Below are 18,796 nucleotides of genomic sequence, written 5' to 3' on the forward strand. Positions count from 1 at the left end.
CCTTGGACACCTGGAAATCAAAGCTATCATCAATCAATCAAGTCCTATCCAGCACTCACCCTGCCCTCAACACGGCGAAAACCGAAATTATGCTTATCTCTCCTCAGAATCAAACTAACACCCTTCCCCGGCTGCATCCCCTATATCCACCCATCTCATTCTCTCAACAGGTACGTGATCTAGGGGTCATGATAGACCACCAATTCAACCTCAAAAAAATTCATTAACAACACCCTAAAAGAATGCTTCTTCAAACTACACACACTAAAGAAATTAAAACCTTTACTCCACCCCCCAGACTTTCGCACAGTGTTGCAAACTATAATATTCCCGAAAATGGATTACTGTAACTCGCTCCTCCTAGGCCTACCCAAAAATTCCATTCACACTCTACAAATCCTTCAAAACTCAGTTGCACGGATACTCACTAACATGCACAGAAATGATCACATCACACCTGTACTTAAGGAATTACACTGGCTCCCTATCGCATACAGAATCCAATACAAAACCCTTTCTATCATACATAAGGCTCTCCTTATGTATGATAGAAATCCTGAAATGAACTGGTTCAATGACTCATTAGTATTCCACAAACCCTCTAAACCAACCAGGAACCAATATCTCGCTACCATACTTACACCTTCCCCCAAAACATCAACCTGGCATCCACCAGAGCACGTGCACCCTCCTTAGCCGGCCCCACCTTATGGAACAAAATGCCCGTAGACCTACGCCATGAGGAATGCCTAAAAATCTTCAAAACAAAACTAAAGACGTGGCTGTTCACGCAAGCATACACCTAAACCACCCTCATAAAAAAATATCCATCCTCTTGAAACCCTCCCCGGGTTACTCCCTCCCCCATCTCATTTCCAGCCCCTCACCTACACCATTCCAGTCCCACCCACCATGTTCTCCACTTCATCACCTTTACTTCATTTGGAAATCCTCACAATGCAGTAACTCTGTAAGGTATCTCTGTAAGTTATTATAAAAAACAACTCAACTGCTCTGTACACAATTACCCAATAGCCTATGTACATAATTTACCCAAAAGACAATTTCTTTGTTCTCTTTCACATCTACGTTATAGGCAAAGAGACATTTATCAACTTAGCAGTTTTATATGCATCTGTTTTATTAAGTTACTTGTCTACTGCATCCTAACCGCAGTGTATCTTTACTCTGTTGTTAATTGTCAAGCGCACCTTCTGGCGCAGTTTCTCGTTTGTTGTGAACCGATGTGCTATCCCTGATGAACATCAGTATATAAAAGCACTAAATAAATAAATAAAATAAATAACTATGCACTGAATGAAAAAGAATTTTCTTTGATTTGTTTTAAATGAGCTATTTGCTAACTTCATGGAGTGTCCCCTAGTCCTTCTATTTTCTGAGAGAGTTAATAACTGATTTACATTAACCTGTTCAAGTCCTTTCATGATTTTATAGACGTCTATTATACCCCCCCTCAGTCGGCTCTTCTCCAAACTGAACAGCCCTACCTTCCTTAGCCTTTCCTCATAGAACAGCCGTTTCATGCCCCTTATCATTTTAGTCGCCTTTCTCTGTACTTTTTCCAGTACAACTATATCCTTTTTGAGATGTGGCAACCAGAATTGTACACAGTACTCAAAGTGCGGTCTCAGCTTGGAGCGATACAGAGGCATTATGACATTTTCCGTTTTATTAACCATTCCCTTCCTAATAATTCCCAACATTCTGTTTGCTTTTTTGACTGCTGCAGCACACTGAACCGATGATTTCAATGTATTATCCACTATGATTCCTAGATCTCTTTCCTGGGCAGTAACTCCTAAGATAGAGGGTAACTTGTAAGCAGGGCCGGTGCAAGGGGATTAGGTGCAAGGGGATTAGGTGGGATTAGGTGGCAGCAAAGATGAGTGGAGATTTGAATCCCCACTCCTCTTTGCCACCACCGCTCGCGGCCCCTAATGGTCAGTGGCCCAGGCCTAGCTCACCTAGTGCTTCTGCTGGCCCTGCCTGTAATGCATGGCAATTGCCATCCCTTGATGATACCTTTATGGGGGAGACCTGTATGGTATGGCTGGTGCTATGATAAGCTTGCTGAGCAGACTGGATGGACCATTCTGGTCCTTTTCTGCAGTCATTTCTACGTTTAAGCTACCATTGTGTAACTATAGCAAGGATAATTTTTCCCTATATGCATCACCTTGCACTTGTCCATGTTAAATTTCATCTGCCATTTGGAAGCCCAGTCTTCCAGTTTTGCAAGATCCCCGGTGTGAGAAGATTATGCATCACCTAGAGAGAAGGTCCCAGGTACAGGATACCTTCCTGCTACCCCAAAGTGATGCTCTAATTTCAGGTGACTTTGCTTCTCCAAGGCAGCACAGGGGGTTGCCAGACTGGAACTGGGACTTGACTACTATGTCCCTGAAGATCCCTTCCAGGGAGGAAGACTCAGAACCAATGTCAAGAAGTATTTCTTCACGGAGAGGGTGGTGGATGCCTGGAACGCCCTTCCGGAGGAAGTGGTGAAGACCAAAACCGTGAAGGATTTCAAAGGGGCGTGGGATAAACACTGTGGATCCATAAAGTCTTGAAGATGTGAATGAAGAGAAGAGGCGTGGCTTGCGGGAAAGATGGCTACTACCTGGTGATTAATACCCTTATTCGATAAACATACACACGGTTAATGCGACTCCAACATTGCTCTGTGCTTCAACGGCAAGAGAAAATGTGGGAAAAAGGATTTTCATTCACAAATAAGCGTGGGAGTAGCTTGCTTGTTGAGGCGGTTACTACCCCAAACCTAATAAGCCTGATACTTCACTTTCAATGCATATGCAGCGTAGCTTTCTGCTTCAATGACAGGGGGGAAAGAAGAAAAGAGGATTTACATTCAGACAACTATCAACAAGGACAGAATTGCATAGTCTGGGTAAACAAATAAATGTGGGAGTAGCTTGCTTGTTGCGGCGATTACTACCCTGAACCAATTAAGCCTGATACTTCACTTTGAATACATATACATCGCAGCTCACTGCTTCAATGGCAGGGGGAGTGAAGAAAAGATGATTTATATTCAGACAACAACCAACAAGAACTAAATTGCACAGGCTGGGTTAACAAATAAGCGTGGGAGAAGCTTGCTTAATGCGGCGGTTACTACCCATAAACAATTAGGTTTGATACTTCACTTTGATGCAGCTCCAGCACTGCTCTCTACATCAATGGCGGGGGGTGGATAGAAATTAGAACCAAAAAGATACCAATAAGGGCCCTGACCTCAGCGGTCAGAGTAACAGATAAGTATGAGAAAAATAAGTGTGAAAGCTTGCTGGGCAGACTGGATGGGCCGTTTGGTCTTCTTCTGCCGTCATTTCTATATGTTTCTATAGACCTCTCTGTCTGCCTCAGCTACTCCAGGTCTGCCATTCTAGCCTCCAGAAATCAGACTTGTTCTCTGAGATCCAGGATCTCTGCAAGCATAGAGCACACACATATAACCCCTCACTAACTGGTAGCTAATCATACATGTGGTACTCGGTGCAAAAGACTGGAAGGCCCCCTCTCCCTGCTGGAGTTTGATTGCATCTTAATATTGTTAAGTTGTTAATTAAGATTGCTAATTGAGTAGGGATGCTTAATCTAATGAGTCCTTAAAAGTTATTTGCTGCCTTTAATATTAGTTTGGTAATGACCGACAAGGAGAGAACAGTTAATCTATTGATAAGGGCTGGGTGACTCCTTTGTTTATCTAATTCCCTGATTGATTCTTGTGAAAAAAGTTTCTCCTGTCTTCTTAATCAGGCTAACAGTGTATAAATCAATGAGTGCTTAGGTGGTGTGGGAGGGAAAAGACACAGGCGTCTACTTGCTAGCTCTTCGGTGTCTCCTACACCCTTGCAGCTGCTCACTCTTTATATATCTCTAGTTTCATGAACTAACTCTGTGTGCCCGATCTACTTAACTTGCTTTCTTCTTGTCTTGGGGAGACTAACTCTGCGTGCCCGATCTACTAAACTTGCTTTCTTCTTGTCTTGGGGAGACAAGAAGAAAGCAAGTTAAGTAGATCGGGCACGCAGAGTTAGTTCATGAAGCTAGAGATATATAAAGAGTGAGCAGCTGCAAGGGTGTAGGAGATGCCGAAGAGCTAGCAAGTAAACGCTGTGAATTTGAAGGAGTAATATACAGTGGATTTACACTTTTTCAATTTAGGAAATTGTAAGGAGATGTTTAGTATTTAATAAATAGACATCACGAATTAGAAAGGGTACAACACATTGAAGTTACAACTTTGCTAAGCAAAGCAAGCGTAAGATCAAGACAAATTAACAAAGATAGCTGGCGGGTATTGAATTGAGAGACAATAAAGTCAGCCGACGTGTGTTGGATTCAGAGGTAACGACGAAAGCGTCTACAAGAAATTTATATAAGAGACTTACATTTATAGAATTGAATAAGAGTGATAGAAATTGTGGGTAGAAATATTTTCTTTCCAAAACAAGTTGGTATGGAGAAAGAATATTATTAACAACATATTCTCTCAAAGATTTGTTAGGATAAAGAAATATCAACCATATCAATGGAGTGAAAGCGTCACCTACAAGCTGTTGAAAGATTTTAAGTTTTTGCATATTGAAACTAAAGGGTTATAATAAAACATTTTTTAAATAAAAAAAAATGTTTGCATAAAAATTAATAAAAATATGCAGGAGGAGGGCTGGTTCATGATTACAAGCGAAAATATTACTGCAGACAAGGCTATGGATTAGCAAAGTGCAGTAGGTGTATGAAACCAACCTCATCCTGCTTTCAATATTTTTTGGGGTACATTTTTTGGGTTAATTTTTGGCTTAGAAGGTGAATAACAGGTGGGGAACAATAGGTGGTTGGTATTGTTAAATTTTTTCCCTTACGTCAGCGGGTAGTGAGGGTACATATGTTAAGGGAGCCATATTTTATAAAATGCACGTCTGATAGACTATGGTAGAACCACACGTGACCATATACATTCGTATATGTTGCCACGCACATTTGTTTTGAAAGTAATCCTCTAAGAATTTATCTAGCTTTCTCTACTAAATCTAACACACACTAAGAAGTAAAATTTAACACCCATGTGTGTGCGCCTGTTATGGCCACCATCTGCGGTGGACTCAAATCACGTCATGTCATGCTTGGCTCAATACTCCCGGTACACTCGCAGCGGTAGCCAGTCGCTGCTGCCATGATCCTCCTGGCTCCCAGTGCTCAACATGGTGGCTGGGACACCGCAGACCAGCGTTCTGACCTTGGGCCTCCATATGCATGCGCGCGCCATCTGTCCTCCCTTTAAAGGGCCTATGGCGGGAACTTCAGGCTCATCCCCGGCTGATGACATCAATGGCCTGGGATATTTAAGGACTACCTCCAGCCACCACTAACCAACTTGGCAACAAGTTCCATGATCCATATCTGGTGCTTGCTCCAGTACTCCGGACCTGTTGTTCCTGCTCTACGGATCCCTGCGCTTCTTGTCGGTATCCTGTCTCGGCGCTTCCCGCTCTGTGGGACCTGGCTCAGCGCTACCATCCTTGGGACCCTGTCTCGGCGCTTCCCGCTCCATGGGGCTTGGCTCAGCGCTACCATCTTTGGGACCCTGCCTCAGTGCTTCCCGATCCATGGGGCCTGGCTCAGTGCTACCTCACCTGGGACCCTGTCTCGGCGCTTCCCTCTCCACGGGGCCTGGCTCAACACTACCTCACCTGGGACTCTTCTCAGAGCTTCCCGCTCCATGGAGCCTGGCTCAGCGCTACCTCACCTGTCTCGGCGCTTCCCACTCCACGGGGCCTGGCTCAGCACTACCTCACCAGGGATCCTTCTCGGCGCTTCCCGCTCCATGGAGCTTGGCTCAGCACTACCTCACCTGGGACTCTGTCTTGGCGCTTCCCGCTCCGCGGGACCTGGCTTAGCATCTCGGCACTTCCCATTCCTCTGGACCTGGCTCAGCGCCTCTACACTTGAGACTCTGCCACAGTGCCTTCCGCTCCTTGGGCCCAGCCTCAGCACTTCTACATCGGAGATCCTGCTTCAGTGCTCTCACTCTTCAAGACCTGGCTCAGCGCTGCAACATTACTGGACTATATCTCCATGTCCCTGCTCCTCGGGGCACCCCCCAGCACATGTACATCATAAGGTCCTGTTACTGCATTGCCGTGTCTCAGGCAGTTCCTCCGCACTGCTACTCTACTCGCACCTGCTACTGCGGATTCCCCACTCTAGCCCTACTTCAGCATACCACAATACAAGTCTCTGCTTCTGCACCTCCTCTCCACGGGGCCACTCCCACTTGGTCCTGCTGTACAGTCTTCGGAGCTGCAGCAGTCTTTCACCCCTTGAGACTTTCTCTCCCTCTCCCTCTGAGAGTACCTCGGTCTTGGACTATATCTAACTTCACTGACAAGCTCTGCACCCAGCCGTCTACTCTCTCCGGGACCAGCCACACAGAGGTGCTCCTAAGACCAGCCGGCCCCGGCACCCAAGGGCTCAACCTGCGGGGAATGATGGCCGGTACTGGCGAAGTTCCTGTTTGCCTCTGTTCCCGGCCAGCCTCGCCTCCCGACAGTGGGGACCTGCGGGGCCCAACCCCCTCAAGTAGCATCAACCCCACCTCGGGCCAAGGGTCCACAAATCCTAACAGCACCCATGGATGCACCAATTTTATACGCGCGTATTATATGCGCATATATGTGTGCAGGTTAAGAAATAGGCTATTCTTGTGTACATGCACGCACAGTTTTATATCAACGCATGCATGTGCGCACGAAAGCCATCTCGAGTGCGTAAGTGAGGGGGAATTTTAGTAGGTACATGCGGCAACACAATAGGCCTTTTTCCCAGTTTGCTCCAGTAAAGGAGAGGACTTCCTAAACCCCCTAGCTAACTTGCCTCCCTTTTTCTCTATTAGCCGCGAGCCTTAAAATCCCGCTGACTAACCTAGTTTTGTTTTTTGACTTACACGCTGTCCTTAGCAGAAGTAAAGTTACGTGGTAGGGGACCCTGGCACCCGCTTGTGCGCGTTACTTGCGCACTGAATTCATGGTGCAGTCCTGGCTTGTCCACGCCCCCGCCCATGCCCCACCCCTTTGGGTGAGAATATTTTTATGCACATGCCAAGAGATTCACGTGTACCCGCACGGGTTTTAAAACACGCGCGGCACGTGCCGGTCCGAGTCATGCACATACCTCCCAGTTTTGGCACACACAAGCCTTTGAAAATCGACCAGTATGAGTTAACCTAGCTTTTTTATTTTAATTAAATCAAACACACATTACGAATTGACCTAGCTTTCTCTTTTAAATCAGTGCACAGTATATCAATTTTCCCCACAATATCTTTTCTGCCCCCAAGCTTTAAGTCACAAAATTTTCCAGCAAAGCAATTCATAACAAATTCTCTTCAATCACCAGCAAAATCACCTTCTGCTTTCAGTACTCTCTCACAAATCATTCTCTCTTTATATAGATAAAGTCTGTTCATTTACAGTATCTTTCTATACGATTACTCACGTGTTTATCTCCATCTATATGCATGAAATCATATTTGTAAATCCATTTTTCTTTAACACAACAATTGATCAATCTAGAATTATTTTATACATGTTCAGAACCCTCTGAGAAAGTAGTCAGGGCTGTGAAAAAAAAAAACTGATGGCAGTGGCTGCATAATAAGAATTCTTGGGCAGTTGTCAACACAGCCACAGCTATCCTCGCCTTGCTTCCAGAATCATTCATCTAATTCCTGTTTCCTCTAGCACATCAGAAGGAAACAGAAAGTAGAGAAGCAATGACTGGGCTGGTCCTGCCTGCCTCAGCATTGCAGGCTCTTTTATGAAACAGTGATTTTCAACTGATGCAAGAATTATGATTGGGAAACACTGATCTGCCCAATAATAACTTCTAAAAAGACCGGGGGCCGGCCTTAGGGCCAAATGACTGATGTAGCTGCACAGAGTGCCACCACTGTAGGGTCACTGTTGTTGCTGCTCCTATACAGGGACGATGTCGTGATGCTCCAGGGGATCCCTGGGCACCATTCCATACAGAGTGTCACCCTGAAAAAGCCAGCCCTGGAAATGACTGACAACAAATATTTTTCTGAAAAGAAATGGAAATCATCTTCAAGGGTAAACATGCCTGCTGACCGAGGGTTCTGATTATTTAAGAACTCTTGATGCCAAAAATATCAATAAATGATGACATGATTTTGTACCTGTTAATTTGTTCAGCATATTCTTCACTGCTGCATACTGTACAGGAATGTTGTTAATACCCTTTTGCAGGTCAGAAGAAACGGTTGGTGATATCTGACCCATTGCATTATCACATCTAACAAAAAAACATGTATTATTATTTTTACTCATTCCTACTTTTTAATATTTTCTTGGTCATATAGAGACTAATAGAAACAGAAGTCCTCCAAATATCAACAGAACAGGTACAAACAGGCAGCTGCAGAAGTGCAAGCTATTCCCATGCTCTGCCTAGGGTTTCCAATATTTAAAAAATAAAAATTCAGCTGACTGGTCAGTCAGGCCCCTCCTCAAACTCATCTTTCCCTCTCCTCCAAAGCCTCTTGTCTTCCCCCTCCCCCCCCCGGACCTCATCTCTCCTACAGACATTTTCTTATGGAGCAGAGACTGATCCTAGGCCCAACTGTGGAGGCGGCATTGGTGACAGCAACAGGCCGTAAAAGTGTGAGCTGGGACTGTGCCCGGTGTGTATGGAAGCCAGGAGGAATCAGGACCACCATGAGGCCTGGAAGCCATACCTTTAGGAACTCTCTGGATTTGGCCCGGAAACTCCAGAATTCTGGACAAATCGTTGGGCCTCTGGCCCTACACCCGAAAACTCCAGGTGCTGCTGCAGAAGCAGGCCCAGAAGAAAAAAAAAATCACTGGAGCAACACGGGAAGGAAGGAGAAAGGGAAGGAGCATCAGGCCCGCGCAGCAAAAAGAAAGATGAGGAGTATCATCAGTCCCTGTGTGGGAAACAAGAAATGGGCAGCATCGGCCCTCACAGCAGAATAAGAGGAAGGAAAGCAGGAGTGTCAGGCCTGGACAGGGAAGATGAAACAGGGGCAGTGTCGGGCCGTACTGCAGCAGGAAGAACAGGTTGAGCACTGGCCCCCATGGGCCTGGGGAAAGAGGAGGCTGCTGTGGGTTCAAGGTAAAGAACAAGAATAAGCAAGTATGGGTTGCGTACATGTGGATATATAAGTGTGAGTGGGAATGGTGCGAGTGTTCATGTGTGTATGGAAGAGGAAGAGAAGTGAGCGAGTGCATGCGTATGTGCATGTGTGAATGTAGGTGAATAAGGCGTGAGAGTGAATGTGTGTGTGAGAATGAGCATGTATGTGTGGGGGGAGAGAGTATGAGTGAGTGTGTGTTAGTGTGTGAGAAAGAAAGTTTCTGTGAATATTGCCACAGGCCAGCCACCCCGCCCCCTTGCTAATTTGCAACAGTCTCAGGGTGAATGGAAATCATAGATTCACTGGTGTGCTGGGAGCGGAGTATGTACTGGGAGCAGAGCATTACTCTCTCTGGCTTAGTCCCCGGCCCACACATCTCACATTTGTTGCTGCTCCACCACTGAGGGATAAGATCAGCCTCTGCTCCTCAAGAAAATGACCACAGGGAAAGGGACAATGAGAGGATGGCTTGTAGAGGAGGAGGGAGGAAACTTTGCTGCTATGAAGGCCAGGCTTCCAGCACAATATTGGCAATTACATATTGCAGGTTTAAAGCTCCTGCTTGCTGCCAGCCTCCCTTCCTCAAAACCGTCTAGCCTGGCCAAATACCTGCTGCTTGTCATCCCTAGCTCTGTCCCACCAGGGATAGGATAAAATGCAAGCAGCATCTGTGCAGGCTTTCCACCACACACCGCCCCCCCTCAGGTTTGCCGACTATCACTAAACTTATGGACAGTAAAACCAAAATGATAGATCTAAAAAGAAATATATATATATATATATATATATATATATATATATATATATATATATATATATATATATATATATATTGTGAAAGATTGTGTTTATGGGGAGCTGCGGCCCATGCTCGGGCTCCTGATCCTGTGCCATGGGCTCAGGTTCTGCAAGGCTGCAGAGCTTGGAAGTTGGGGGCTACATCGAGGCCACTCCATGTGCGATGCCGCTAGAGTGGCTAAACTGAAACAGAGGGTAGAAATCTGACAATCTTTTTATGGAACTTATGGCCGAGTTTGGGAAGTCCCAGTCTGGCCAGGCAGCAGAGCTGAGTCACTGTAAGGCAGGCAGGAACAGACCTAAGCCAACCATGACAGGACCTCATTCATGGCCAGGATAAAACTTGGTGCTGGAGTCCTTTGGCTTGACATATAGTCCCGAGGCAGGCATGGTTGATAAAAGGGTAAATCTTGCCACAGAGATTGTCTAGCTGTGCATAAAACGGTGCTGGCAAAACGTCTTCATTAAAAAAAAAATTAGGTTGTTAGCAAAAATCTGGCAGACTGTCTGTAAAACCCGTGTTTCAGTAAAAACTTATTTCTTGAGTTGGCAATCCTTGCTGCCCCAGCACAGATAAGGTAAAGGTATGGGTAGCAATTCAAGCTTCCCCTAAACATTGTACCTTATCGGTCAAAGGGTATCCAACTACTCTACAAATCTGCACCGCCAGTGTATAACGGAGAAAATTGGTGACACAAAGTGTTGTAGGAAGAGCGTGAAGAGTTACATAATAGTGACTTGCATAAAAAGTTTTCATAGGGAGAGGAAAGAATCCTGCATTACCTGGTTAAGAGGCACTTCATATCCTGGAAAGGAAACAAAGAGAAGAGGTAGTGAGGGGAATAACGTGAGGGTTCTGTGACAAAATTCAGACCACTGTTCCCAGGTAAGAAAGCCCAGCACCGTGCTCCTGTTGCTCGGCTCAGAGGTGTAGGGGGGGAAGCATTTTTATAGACCACCTCATCGCAGTTCAGGTTTTCCTCATAACATTTAATGAGAAATATGGGAGCTTGTTGAACTGCTGGGGTGACAGAACAGAGCAGATCCCATGTGTGATAACAAGGACTCAGTGACCCCCTAATATAACACCCTTCTTGCCTCCCCCCCCCCTCCCCACCCCAACCCCAAGGATCAAGGCACCTCATGTGCAGAAGCAGAGCAAAGTGGCAGGAGGGCTCAGCCAGCACCATTTTCCGAGCCACCAGAAGCAGGGCAGAAGGGAGGCTCGTTCACTCCGACCGCAGTCATCCTTAGCTTGCATTGGAAAGGGCAGGGAGTACAAAAATGATGGGGGGGGGGGGGGGGTCCAGGATGAGATAGATTGGGGCATGGAAGCCCTTTGATCCTTGGAGTGAGAGGGTCTGACATTGGTGCATGTTGGGAATGGTCCGGGGCCAGCAAACACTTTCCCTCTTGTGCGTGCTGAGGTGGGAGAGTGAGGCGGGCTGGAACCCCCCCCCCGAAGGTCTGGGGGAGGGAGCCTTCGTCTTTGTGCCTTTGTGGGGGGAGGGTGGCGGATGAAATCAGGCTGTGCTAAGTGGCGCAGAGTTAGCCAAGAGGAACTTCAAGACTTTCTGCGCACACAAACAAGTTAACATCTGGTCTGAGAGCGATGTTAAAGCTTTAGGTCCGACTAACAGAAATCCGCAGTCAGACGAAAAACCAATTACTGAATCCAAATTAGATAAATCATCTGCTATCAACGGCTGTGCGTACAACAAGGAAGTGAAATAAAATGCTCAGCTCCTCAAGCTACCAACCCTAAATAACTGGGTTTACTGTTTTTCACCATCGCCTCCCCCACCCCCTTCCTTGTTAACTGAATATTTTTAAGACATTTTTTAAAATGATGGTAGGTTTTTCAAGAATTATTAATTCATCTAAAAACCTATCTGGGTCTTGTAATCCTAGATCAGGGTCTGCTATGACCGTATCAAGAAACTCTTTTCTTTTTCAGTCTTGTAACGAGCCACGTTTCCAAAATAAATATTTCTTCTCCGGGGGAATCACCATTGCCTCCCTTCTTCCTTTCCAAAACTGAGGAAAGTACAGAACAACTTGTTTGCAGCCGTGGATGTTCTTTAGCGGTGTTGCAGCTGGGTGAACACAACGATTCTCCTATATACGATTGGTAGCTTGAGGATTTGAGCATTTTCCTCCGCTTCCTTGTTCTATGCACAACAGTTGATAGCAGATGATTTATCTAATTTGAATTTAAACCTTAGATCCTGGCAAATGATCATTAAATAGCATACGGAGAAGAACATACCACGCTATTTTCATGCCCATGCTGAAGCCTTATTTGCATGTGATATTCTTTCATTTATGTGAATGGAGACACAAACTTTAGCTCATACTTGCTAATGATTTTTTCAGACAGGTTTAGCATGTTAACCTTTATTGAACAGTCCCCATAGTTAACGGTGGGACACTATGAAGATCAATCTTCCTAAATCCTTAAGTTAGAAAGAAAGATACCTCACTCCGTCCCACCCTGGCAGCTTGATAAGATGAACCTGACCCCCACATAGTAATCCCCATCTACCCACCTTGGTAGCCCAATTAGAAGACAAACAACCCACCCAGTGATCACCCCTCTCTCCCACCCCAGCAGTCTGATAAGAAGATGAACACGTCCTCATCCCACCTCCTCCAGCCAGCAATCCTCCCTTCTTCCCTCCCACTTCAGGAGCCTGATAAGATGATGAACAATTGCCAACCACCTCCCACAGGAAAGAGAGGGGATTGCTGGATGAGACTGGAATATCCATCTACTTATCTAGCCACCAGGGTGTGGAAGAGAGGGGAGCTTGTTGGATCAGGTAGCGGGGGGGAGGACAGAGATTATCACATGGGGGGGGGGGGGGGGAGAGAGAGAGAGAGAGAGAGAGAGAGAGAGAGAGAGAGAGAGAGAGAGAGAGAGAACCTATTTATAAGGCCTTCATAGTATTCAACTATTTATATGCCTATAGGAGGGGCCAGCTAATAGCTCAAGGTGAGGTGTTAATTTACGGTTTTGCGGCCAGTTTGACATGCAGAGTGTGATGTACGAACTGCACAGTATACCTCAGTGAAGATTTGACATCATTTGGAGTGAGAAAAGTCTCACAAACATGAGATTTCTACTATGTTCTCTCGCCCTGGCTTGATGGACTCTATAACAGGGTACTATCAAGCTAGGGTGAGAGAACATAGTAGAAATCTCATGTTTGTGAGACTTTCCTCATCCAAATGATGTCAAATCTTCACCGAAGTGCACTGTGCAGTTTGTACGTCTCACTCTGCATGTAAAACTGGCCCCTAAACCACCACCAACACCTCACCTCGAGCTATTAGCTGGCCCTCCTATACGCATATAAATAGTTGAATACCGTGAAGGCCTCCCCAGAGGCTGGCTCTCTCTCTCTCTCATTCAATTTGCAATCTTTAACGTAAATTGCGTTACAATCATATCGCACACCTTAACTCCAGGAAAAAAAGGTGTAATTATTTCCGGCATTAAAACTGTGCGATAGCATGCACTATGCTATTGCACCCTGCGATATTGCCCCTCATTTTGATTAATCCCACCCAAACCCCTCCCTAATCCCACCCCTTCTAAAAATTTTTATTTGCCCCATGTGTTAACACATTACTGCATGCGTTAATGCCATAACGCATTTTGATGGATGACCCTGTTAGGGTCTTATTTACTAGGAGGTACATTTTCAAAGGATTTAAGTACCTAACTTGGGAATTTTGGCCTCCTAAATTGTCCCTTTGGACAATTACATAGGACTGAATTCCTATATTTAGGATTCTAAAAAGTGGGTGGCAATAGGGATGGAATTAGGGTGAGGATCCCTAAGGTGGCTAAATGGAATTAAAAATCTATGCCAAAAGGGAAGTTTTCAAAGTCATGTTTTACATGGGTAAAACTAGAGTTAACCCAGGTAAGTGAATGTTCAGCCATCGGAGTATGCATATGTACTTTCATAAGGTGCACAAACTTGACCGCACAAAAAAAAAAAGGTTTTCCAGGGGTGTGTATTATTTATTTATTTATAAATGATTATATTCCACTCCCTCCAAAGTTCAGGCAGGTTACATAAAATCATTCATAGTTTTAAAAACCACAAGGACAAAAAAAGATAACACATACCGCTTGGGACAGGGCTAGCTGGGAGTCTGAATGCTCTCATAAGGGCTCTTCAATTATGAAGTTAACTACCTGAGCTGGAATTTATTATGTCCTCCAAAGCACTATTGAATAAAAAAAGTTTTGAGTGCTTTTTGGAAAGTCTTAGGGTCTTCGACACTATGAAGATGGATGGGTAATACGTTCCTTAGTGTGGGGCCTACTGTGGAGAAGGCCAATTCTCTAGTGGAGTCGCATAGGCCATTTGGATGGATGTAATTTCAGGCAATTGTTTATTAGAGGCACACAGGGATCTGGTGGGAGTGTAAGAAAGAGTGGTGTTTGTCCAAGCAGAAGAAACGTTATGAATTAAATTGTGAATCATGGATGCAAGTTTATAATGCATGCACCATTGTATTGGCAACCAATGTAGTGAGAAAAGTACAGGTGTAATATAATCATGAATACTGGAAGCAGTATGAAGTCTTGCAGCAGAATGTCATACTTTAAATGTTCATACCTCACATGCACCTAAATTTATACCATCATTCTGCATTCTCTAAATGCAAGTGTTTACATTTAACCCTCCAAAAAAACAGATTTTCAATTTTAATTTGTATTTAAAAATCAGATTGCTTTGTTTGGGCTTAAATGTATGCATGCAACATCACAGTTAGACGCTCTGTTGAAAATGTAGCCCTCTATAGCCTGGTCTTTACTTTTTTATTTATTTAAGTTCCTCTTTTGCATTGCATATCTCCTGAAGGCCTGTGAGCAACTATATTTTAAAAAGTCTCGCAAACTGTCTCACATGGGGTCTGATTGGTTCTTCCAATGTGCAATGTCACTTGTAGACCACTCAGTCCCAGGAGCTTAAAAGAATTGCTGGAGCTGCTGAAAGAATTTAAGAAATAACGAGCAAAATAACAGCAGTAGTAGTAGTTTGGGGAGATTTGGCATAGTTGCAACAAAGTCATAGTGCATCAAACTGAGGACATTTATTTATATTGGCGAAATATAAATGATGCAAAATAAATATATAGATATACTGTAGATATAGATAGGCTGATGTACTAAGCTGCAAAATTATTTCACAAAAAGGTTACTTTGCACAATAAATTTCACAAAATGGCAAAAAAAACAAGCAAAAACACTAATATGTCAGCATTTTGCTAAATTTATTGTAGAAAGTAATATTTTGCAAAATAATTCACAAAAAGGTACTTTGCAGTAACAAGTTTGGCACCTAATCCAGTTGTGAAAGTTTATGTAAATATCATATTAATGAGCTTGTTAGGATGGTGGACCCTTGAGCCAAGACGAGGTTCGTGCTACCTTCAAGGGATGGCCCCTGTAGGCCCTTGTCGTCGGGAGGCGCTTTCGGGAAAGAAGATCCAACTGGACCTTCACCTTCACCAGCCCACATTCCCCACAGGTTGAGCCCTTGGGTACTGGGACCGGCAGGATTCAGGCGCGAATCTCTCGAAGAAGACAGTCCCAGAAGACAGGAGGCAGAAGCAACGTCAGACGTTCCAGAGGTCAGGGGCAGGCAGCAGATGAGAAGAACCGGGCACAGTCCAGGAGTCAGGGCAGGCAGCAAACACGAAGAGTCGGAGAACAGGCAGATGGTCAAGATGGGAGGCAGATGAAGCAGAATCCAGGAACAAAGCAGGGTCAGAGCCAGGAGAGCAGTTCAAGGGGGCAAGGAGCAAGGGCAGGAACGCAGGAATCAGGAGCTGGAGCAGGAGCCAGGAGCAGGAATCAGGAACGCCGGAACCAGGAATCAGGAACGCAAGAACCAAAGCAGACAACTCGCACTCCGGACCCATTGCTAAGGCGAAGAGGGAACGGCAAGGCAGGGTATTTATACCTGCCTTGCCTGACTTCATCTTCCTGGGCTGCAGGGATCTTTCCTAATGTTGGCCCTTTAAATTGCAGGCAGTGTCGCGCACACGTGCCTAGAGGGAACGCGGGAGGCGTCAGCATCATTGGGAGATGTTGCAAGAGCAGCAGCAGGCCGCTGTGGCAAAGGCTGGTGCCGGAGGTGACGGCCTTCTGCTCCTGAAGGTGAGGGTTCCTGGCTGCACGGGCCTGCGGCCAAGGCACCTAACAGAGCTACTGAATGGAGAATCATGCATAAAAGCTCATTAAAGAGAGATTTTGTTAAAGCAGATATGAAACAAGGCTTTGCAGGCCCGTTTTTTCAAAATAAATATCACTATACCTCAGAGATGTAACATTTTGCAAAAAAAAAAAGAAAAAAAGAGATGCTACTTTTCTACTGTGAAAAAGCTATGTAGCATGTTAGCACACCTTTCCTTGTTGGCTAGCCTATAAAATAGTGAAGGATAGGTTACATCTTTGTGAGGCAACATGTTGGAATATATTGGGTGTACAGCAAAACTCATGCACCAGCTGTAAAAGAATGAGCAGCAGGCGAGAGTGGCAGGAGAGCAACCAGCTGGAGGAGAAGCGACAGAGAGGAGCACCAGTGGCAGGACAGCAACCAGACTGAGGCAGCAGTGAAAATGAAGGGTCCTTGGTGCATGCTGTCAGTGCATATTCTGTCAGCGGAGGTCCCTGCTAGGCCATTGCAAAGAGGAAGTAGTAAGAAGGGTACTAACCGAGCTCTGTGGCCCTTACAGCCTTCTATGAATGTAGAGTACCTCAGGCCTCCACTAGATGGCCCCAGTCTAATCCTGGGGTTAGGTAGGGAGGAGAAGGGGCATACCATTCATAACGATGCCTCCTCTGAGGTTGTCTGAAATGGTAACGCTCCTGGGTGAATATGGGAGGAGGAATTTAGAGTGCAGGGCGGCAGTCTTGAGTTGCAGTTCCAAGAGTCAGGAGTGTTTGTTGATTCTCCTCAATTTTGGGCCCCCAGGCTGGAACCAGAGGAGGGACTTGGCCTTTGCCTGTTTCTACACAGGTCGGGGAGGGAGAGTCATGCAAAAGGAGAAAGATCAGGAGTATTTTTCAAAAAGTCTGGTTTCCACCTTATTTTTGGGAAAGAAAGTGTTTGTGCCACCCTTTGTTATCCACTGCTGAAGAAAATGAAGATCTGGCTTTTCACCTGCCTTAAGATTTTTTTTCCTTTTGAAGAAGAATGTCAGAGATCCAGGAAGAGGACATACCTTTGATATATGGAGACCCCCACCGGATTCTCCACCCTGGGATAAAGGACCTGGATGGATGCTGGAAGAGTAGAAATGTGCATGAACCTAAGGTATTGTTGGGACAGAGAATTCTGCCACAAATAGGATAACCGCAGCCCATCTGGAATACTTACCCTTTCACTACCTGGAGTATAGGAACAGCTCAGAGCCCAGTAGTGAGGGACACTTTCACAGATGAAAGAAGATATAGAGACACAGGACTTGTGCCTCAAGCAGACAGAGTAAATTTGGCTGTAACTGGACATTGATTTGTCTATACCATTTGAATTTAAAACCAATCCCAATAAACTTTAATTTGAATACCCCACTTGTGTGTCCAGTCTGTTCTGTCAAGTGTACCTATCCTGAAAAGGCAATAGTAACACACAGGAAAGGGATTCTTTCTACACCCTTGGGCCTTGAAGGACAGCCTTCCCCCAAGAAACAAAGAACCCAAACCCCAGGGTGAAAAGACTGGTGACTTTAAAATTGAGACTTAGCTCTGAGTTTTTGTTATGATTCTGCTCGCGGCTATGGCCGCAAGCAGCCTCTCACCTCCACTGCCTGCCTGTTCTCTCGACGCTGACATCCTGCTTCACAGCAAGTTAGCCGCCACTGCCGTGTTCCATGCAGCCTGGAGGCCGCTGATGCCCTCGCTCCTCCTGCAGTGGGCTGGGCCGCCGGTGCTGCGCTTCCACATGGCTTGGAAGCCGCCTTTGATCCAGTGTCCTTGCGGCTGGTGGTCGCAGCCGTCGTTCCTCTCTTGTGGCAGGAAGCCGTCTTGATGTCTCTGGCCTGTTTTGCGGCCTAATGCCGTTCCTGTTCTCTCTTCACAGCATGGCCACCGCTGTCCATGGTCCTGCCCACTTCCTAGGCGTGCAGCTGCGCCTCTCCAGCTGATTTAAAGGGCCCGCGGTGGGAGTAGTCCCGCGGCCCTCCTGATGATGTCATCCCGGGTGTTCCTTTTCAGCCCTATAAAGAGGACCCTTCTTCAGTTCTTCATTGCCTTTGCAAGGAGCCAGTCCGCTCATGGACTTCTCATCATCTCAGCTTCTCCTAGGCACTCTGTTCTTCATGGGAATTCCTTGTCTTCATCAATGGTTCCATGTCCTGGTCTCTCTCGGATCCTGTGTGTCAGTCTCGTCGGTTCCTGATGTCGTAGCCCTGATGTTCAAGATGTCCTGTTTCGCCAGATGTCCTGATGCCCAGTTGTTCCATCTCTTGGCGCCTCCTTGATGCTCTTGATTGAGTGTCCTGGGGGTTCGAAGTCCTGATGTCCTGATGTCCCAGACGTCCCCTGATGTCCTTGTATCCATATGTCCTTTTTCCTCAACAGCGCAAGCCTCTGGAAGACCCTTGCTTTTAATGTTCTGGGTTCCAAGTTCCGAGTCTTGAGTCTTGTATCCTGTTCCCGGTCTTCGGAGTACCTTGTACCTGCTTCTGTCCTTGACCTAGATCCTGAGTCCTTGTCCTCGTCTGAGTATCCGAAGTCCATGTCTGAGC

The 18,796-nt window shown here is 45.7% G+C and overlaps 1 protein-coding gene across 4 annotated transcripts in view; it reads right to left on the reverse strand.

The window, feature by feature from the left end:
• LOC115094353 (E3 ubiquitin-protein ligase TRIM39-like) overlaps positions 1 to 18,796 on the reverse strand; it is a 90,063-nt gene that overhangs the window by 40,812 nt on the left and 30,455 nt on the right. For all 4 annotated transcript variants that reach the window (XM_029607321.1, XM_029607320.1, XM_029607324.1 and 1 more), the window contains exons 5-6: positions 10,805 to 10,827; positions 8,246 to 8,361 (exon numbers count right to left, since the gene is read on the reverse strand). In XM_029607321.1, the coding sequence (XP_029463181.1) occupies positions 8,246 to 8,361; positions 10,805 to 10,827 (139 nt within the window). The remainder of the gene's footprint in view (positions 1 to 8,245; positions 8,362 to 10,804; positions 10,828 to 18,796) is intronic.

Source organism: Rhinatrema bivittatum, chromosome 6, assembly GCF_901001135.1.
Source record: "Rhinatrema bivittatum chromosome 6, aRhiBiv1.1, whole genome shotgun sequence".
NCBI classification, from domain to species: Eukaryota; Metazoa; Chordata; class Amphibia; order Gymnophiona; family Rhinatrematidae; genus Rhinatrema; species Rhinatrema bivittatum.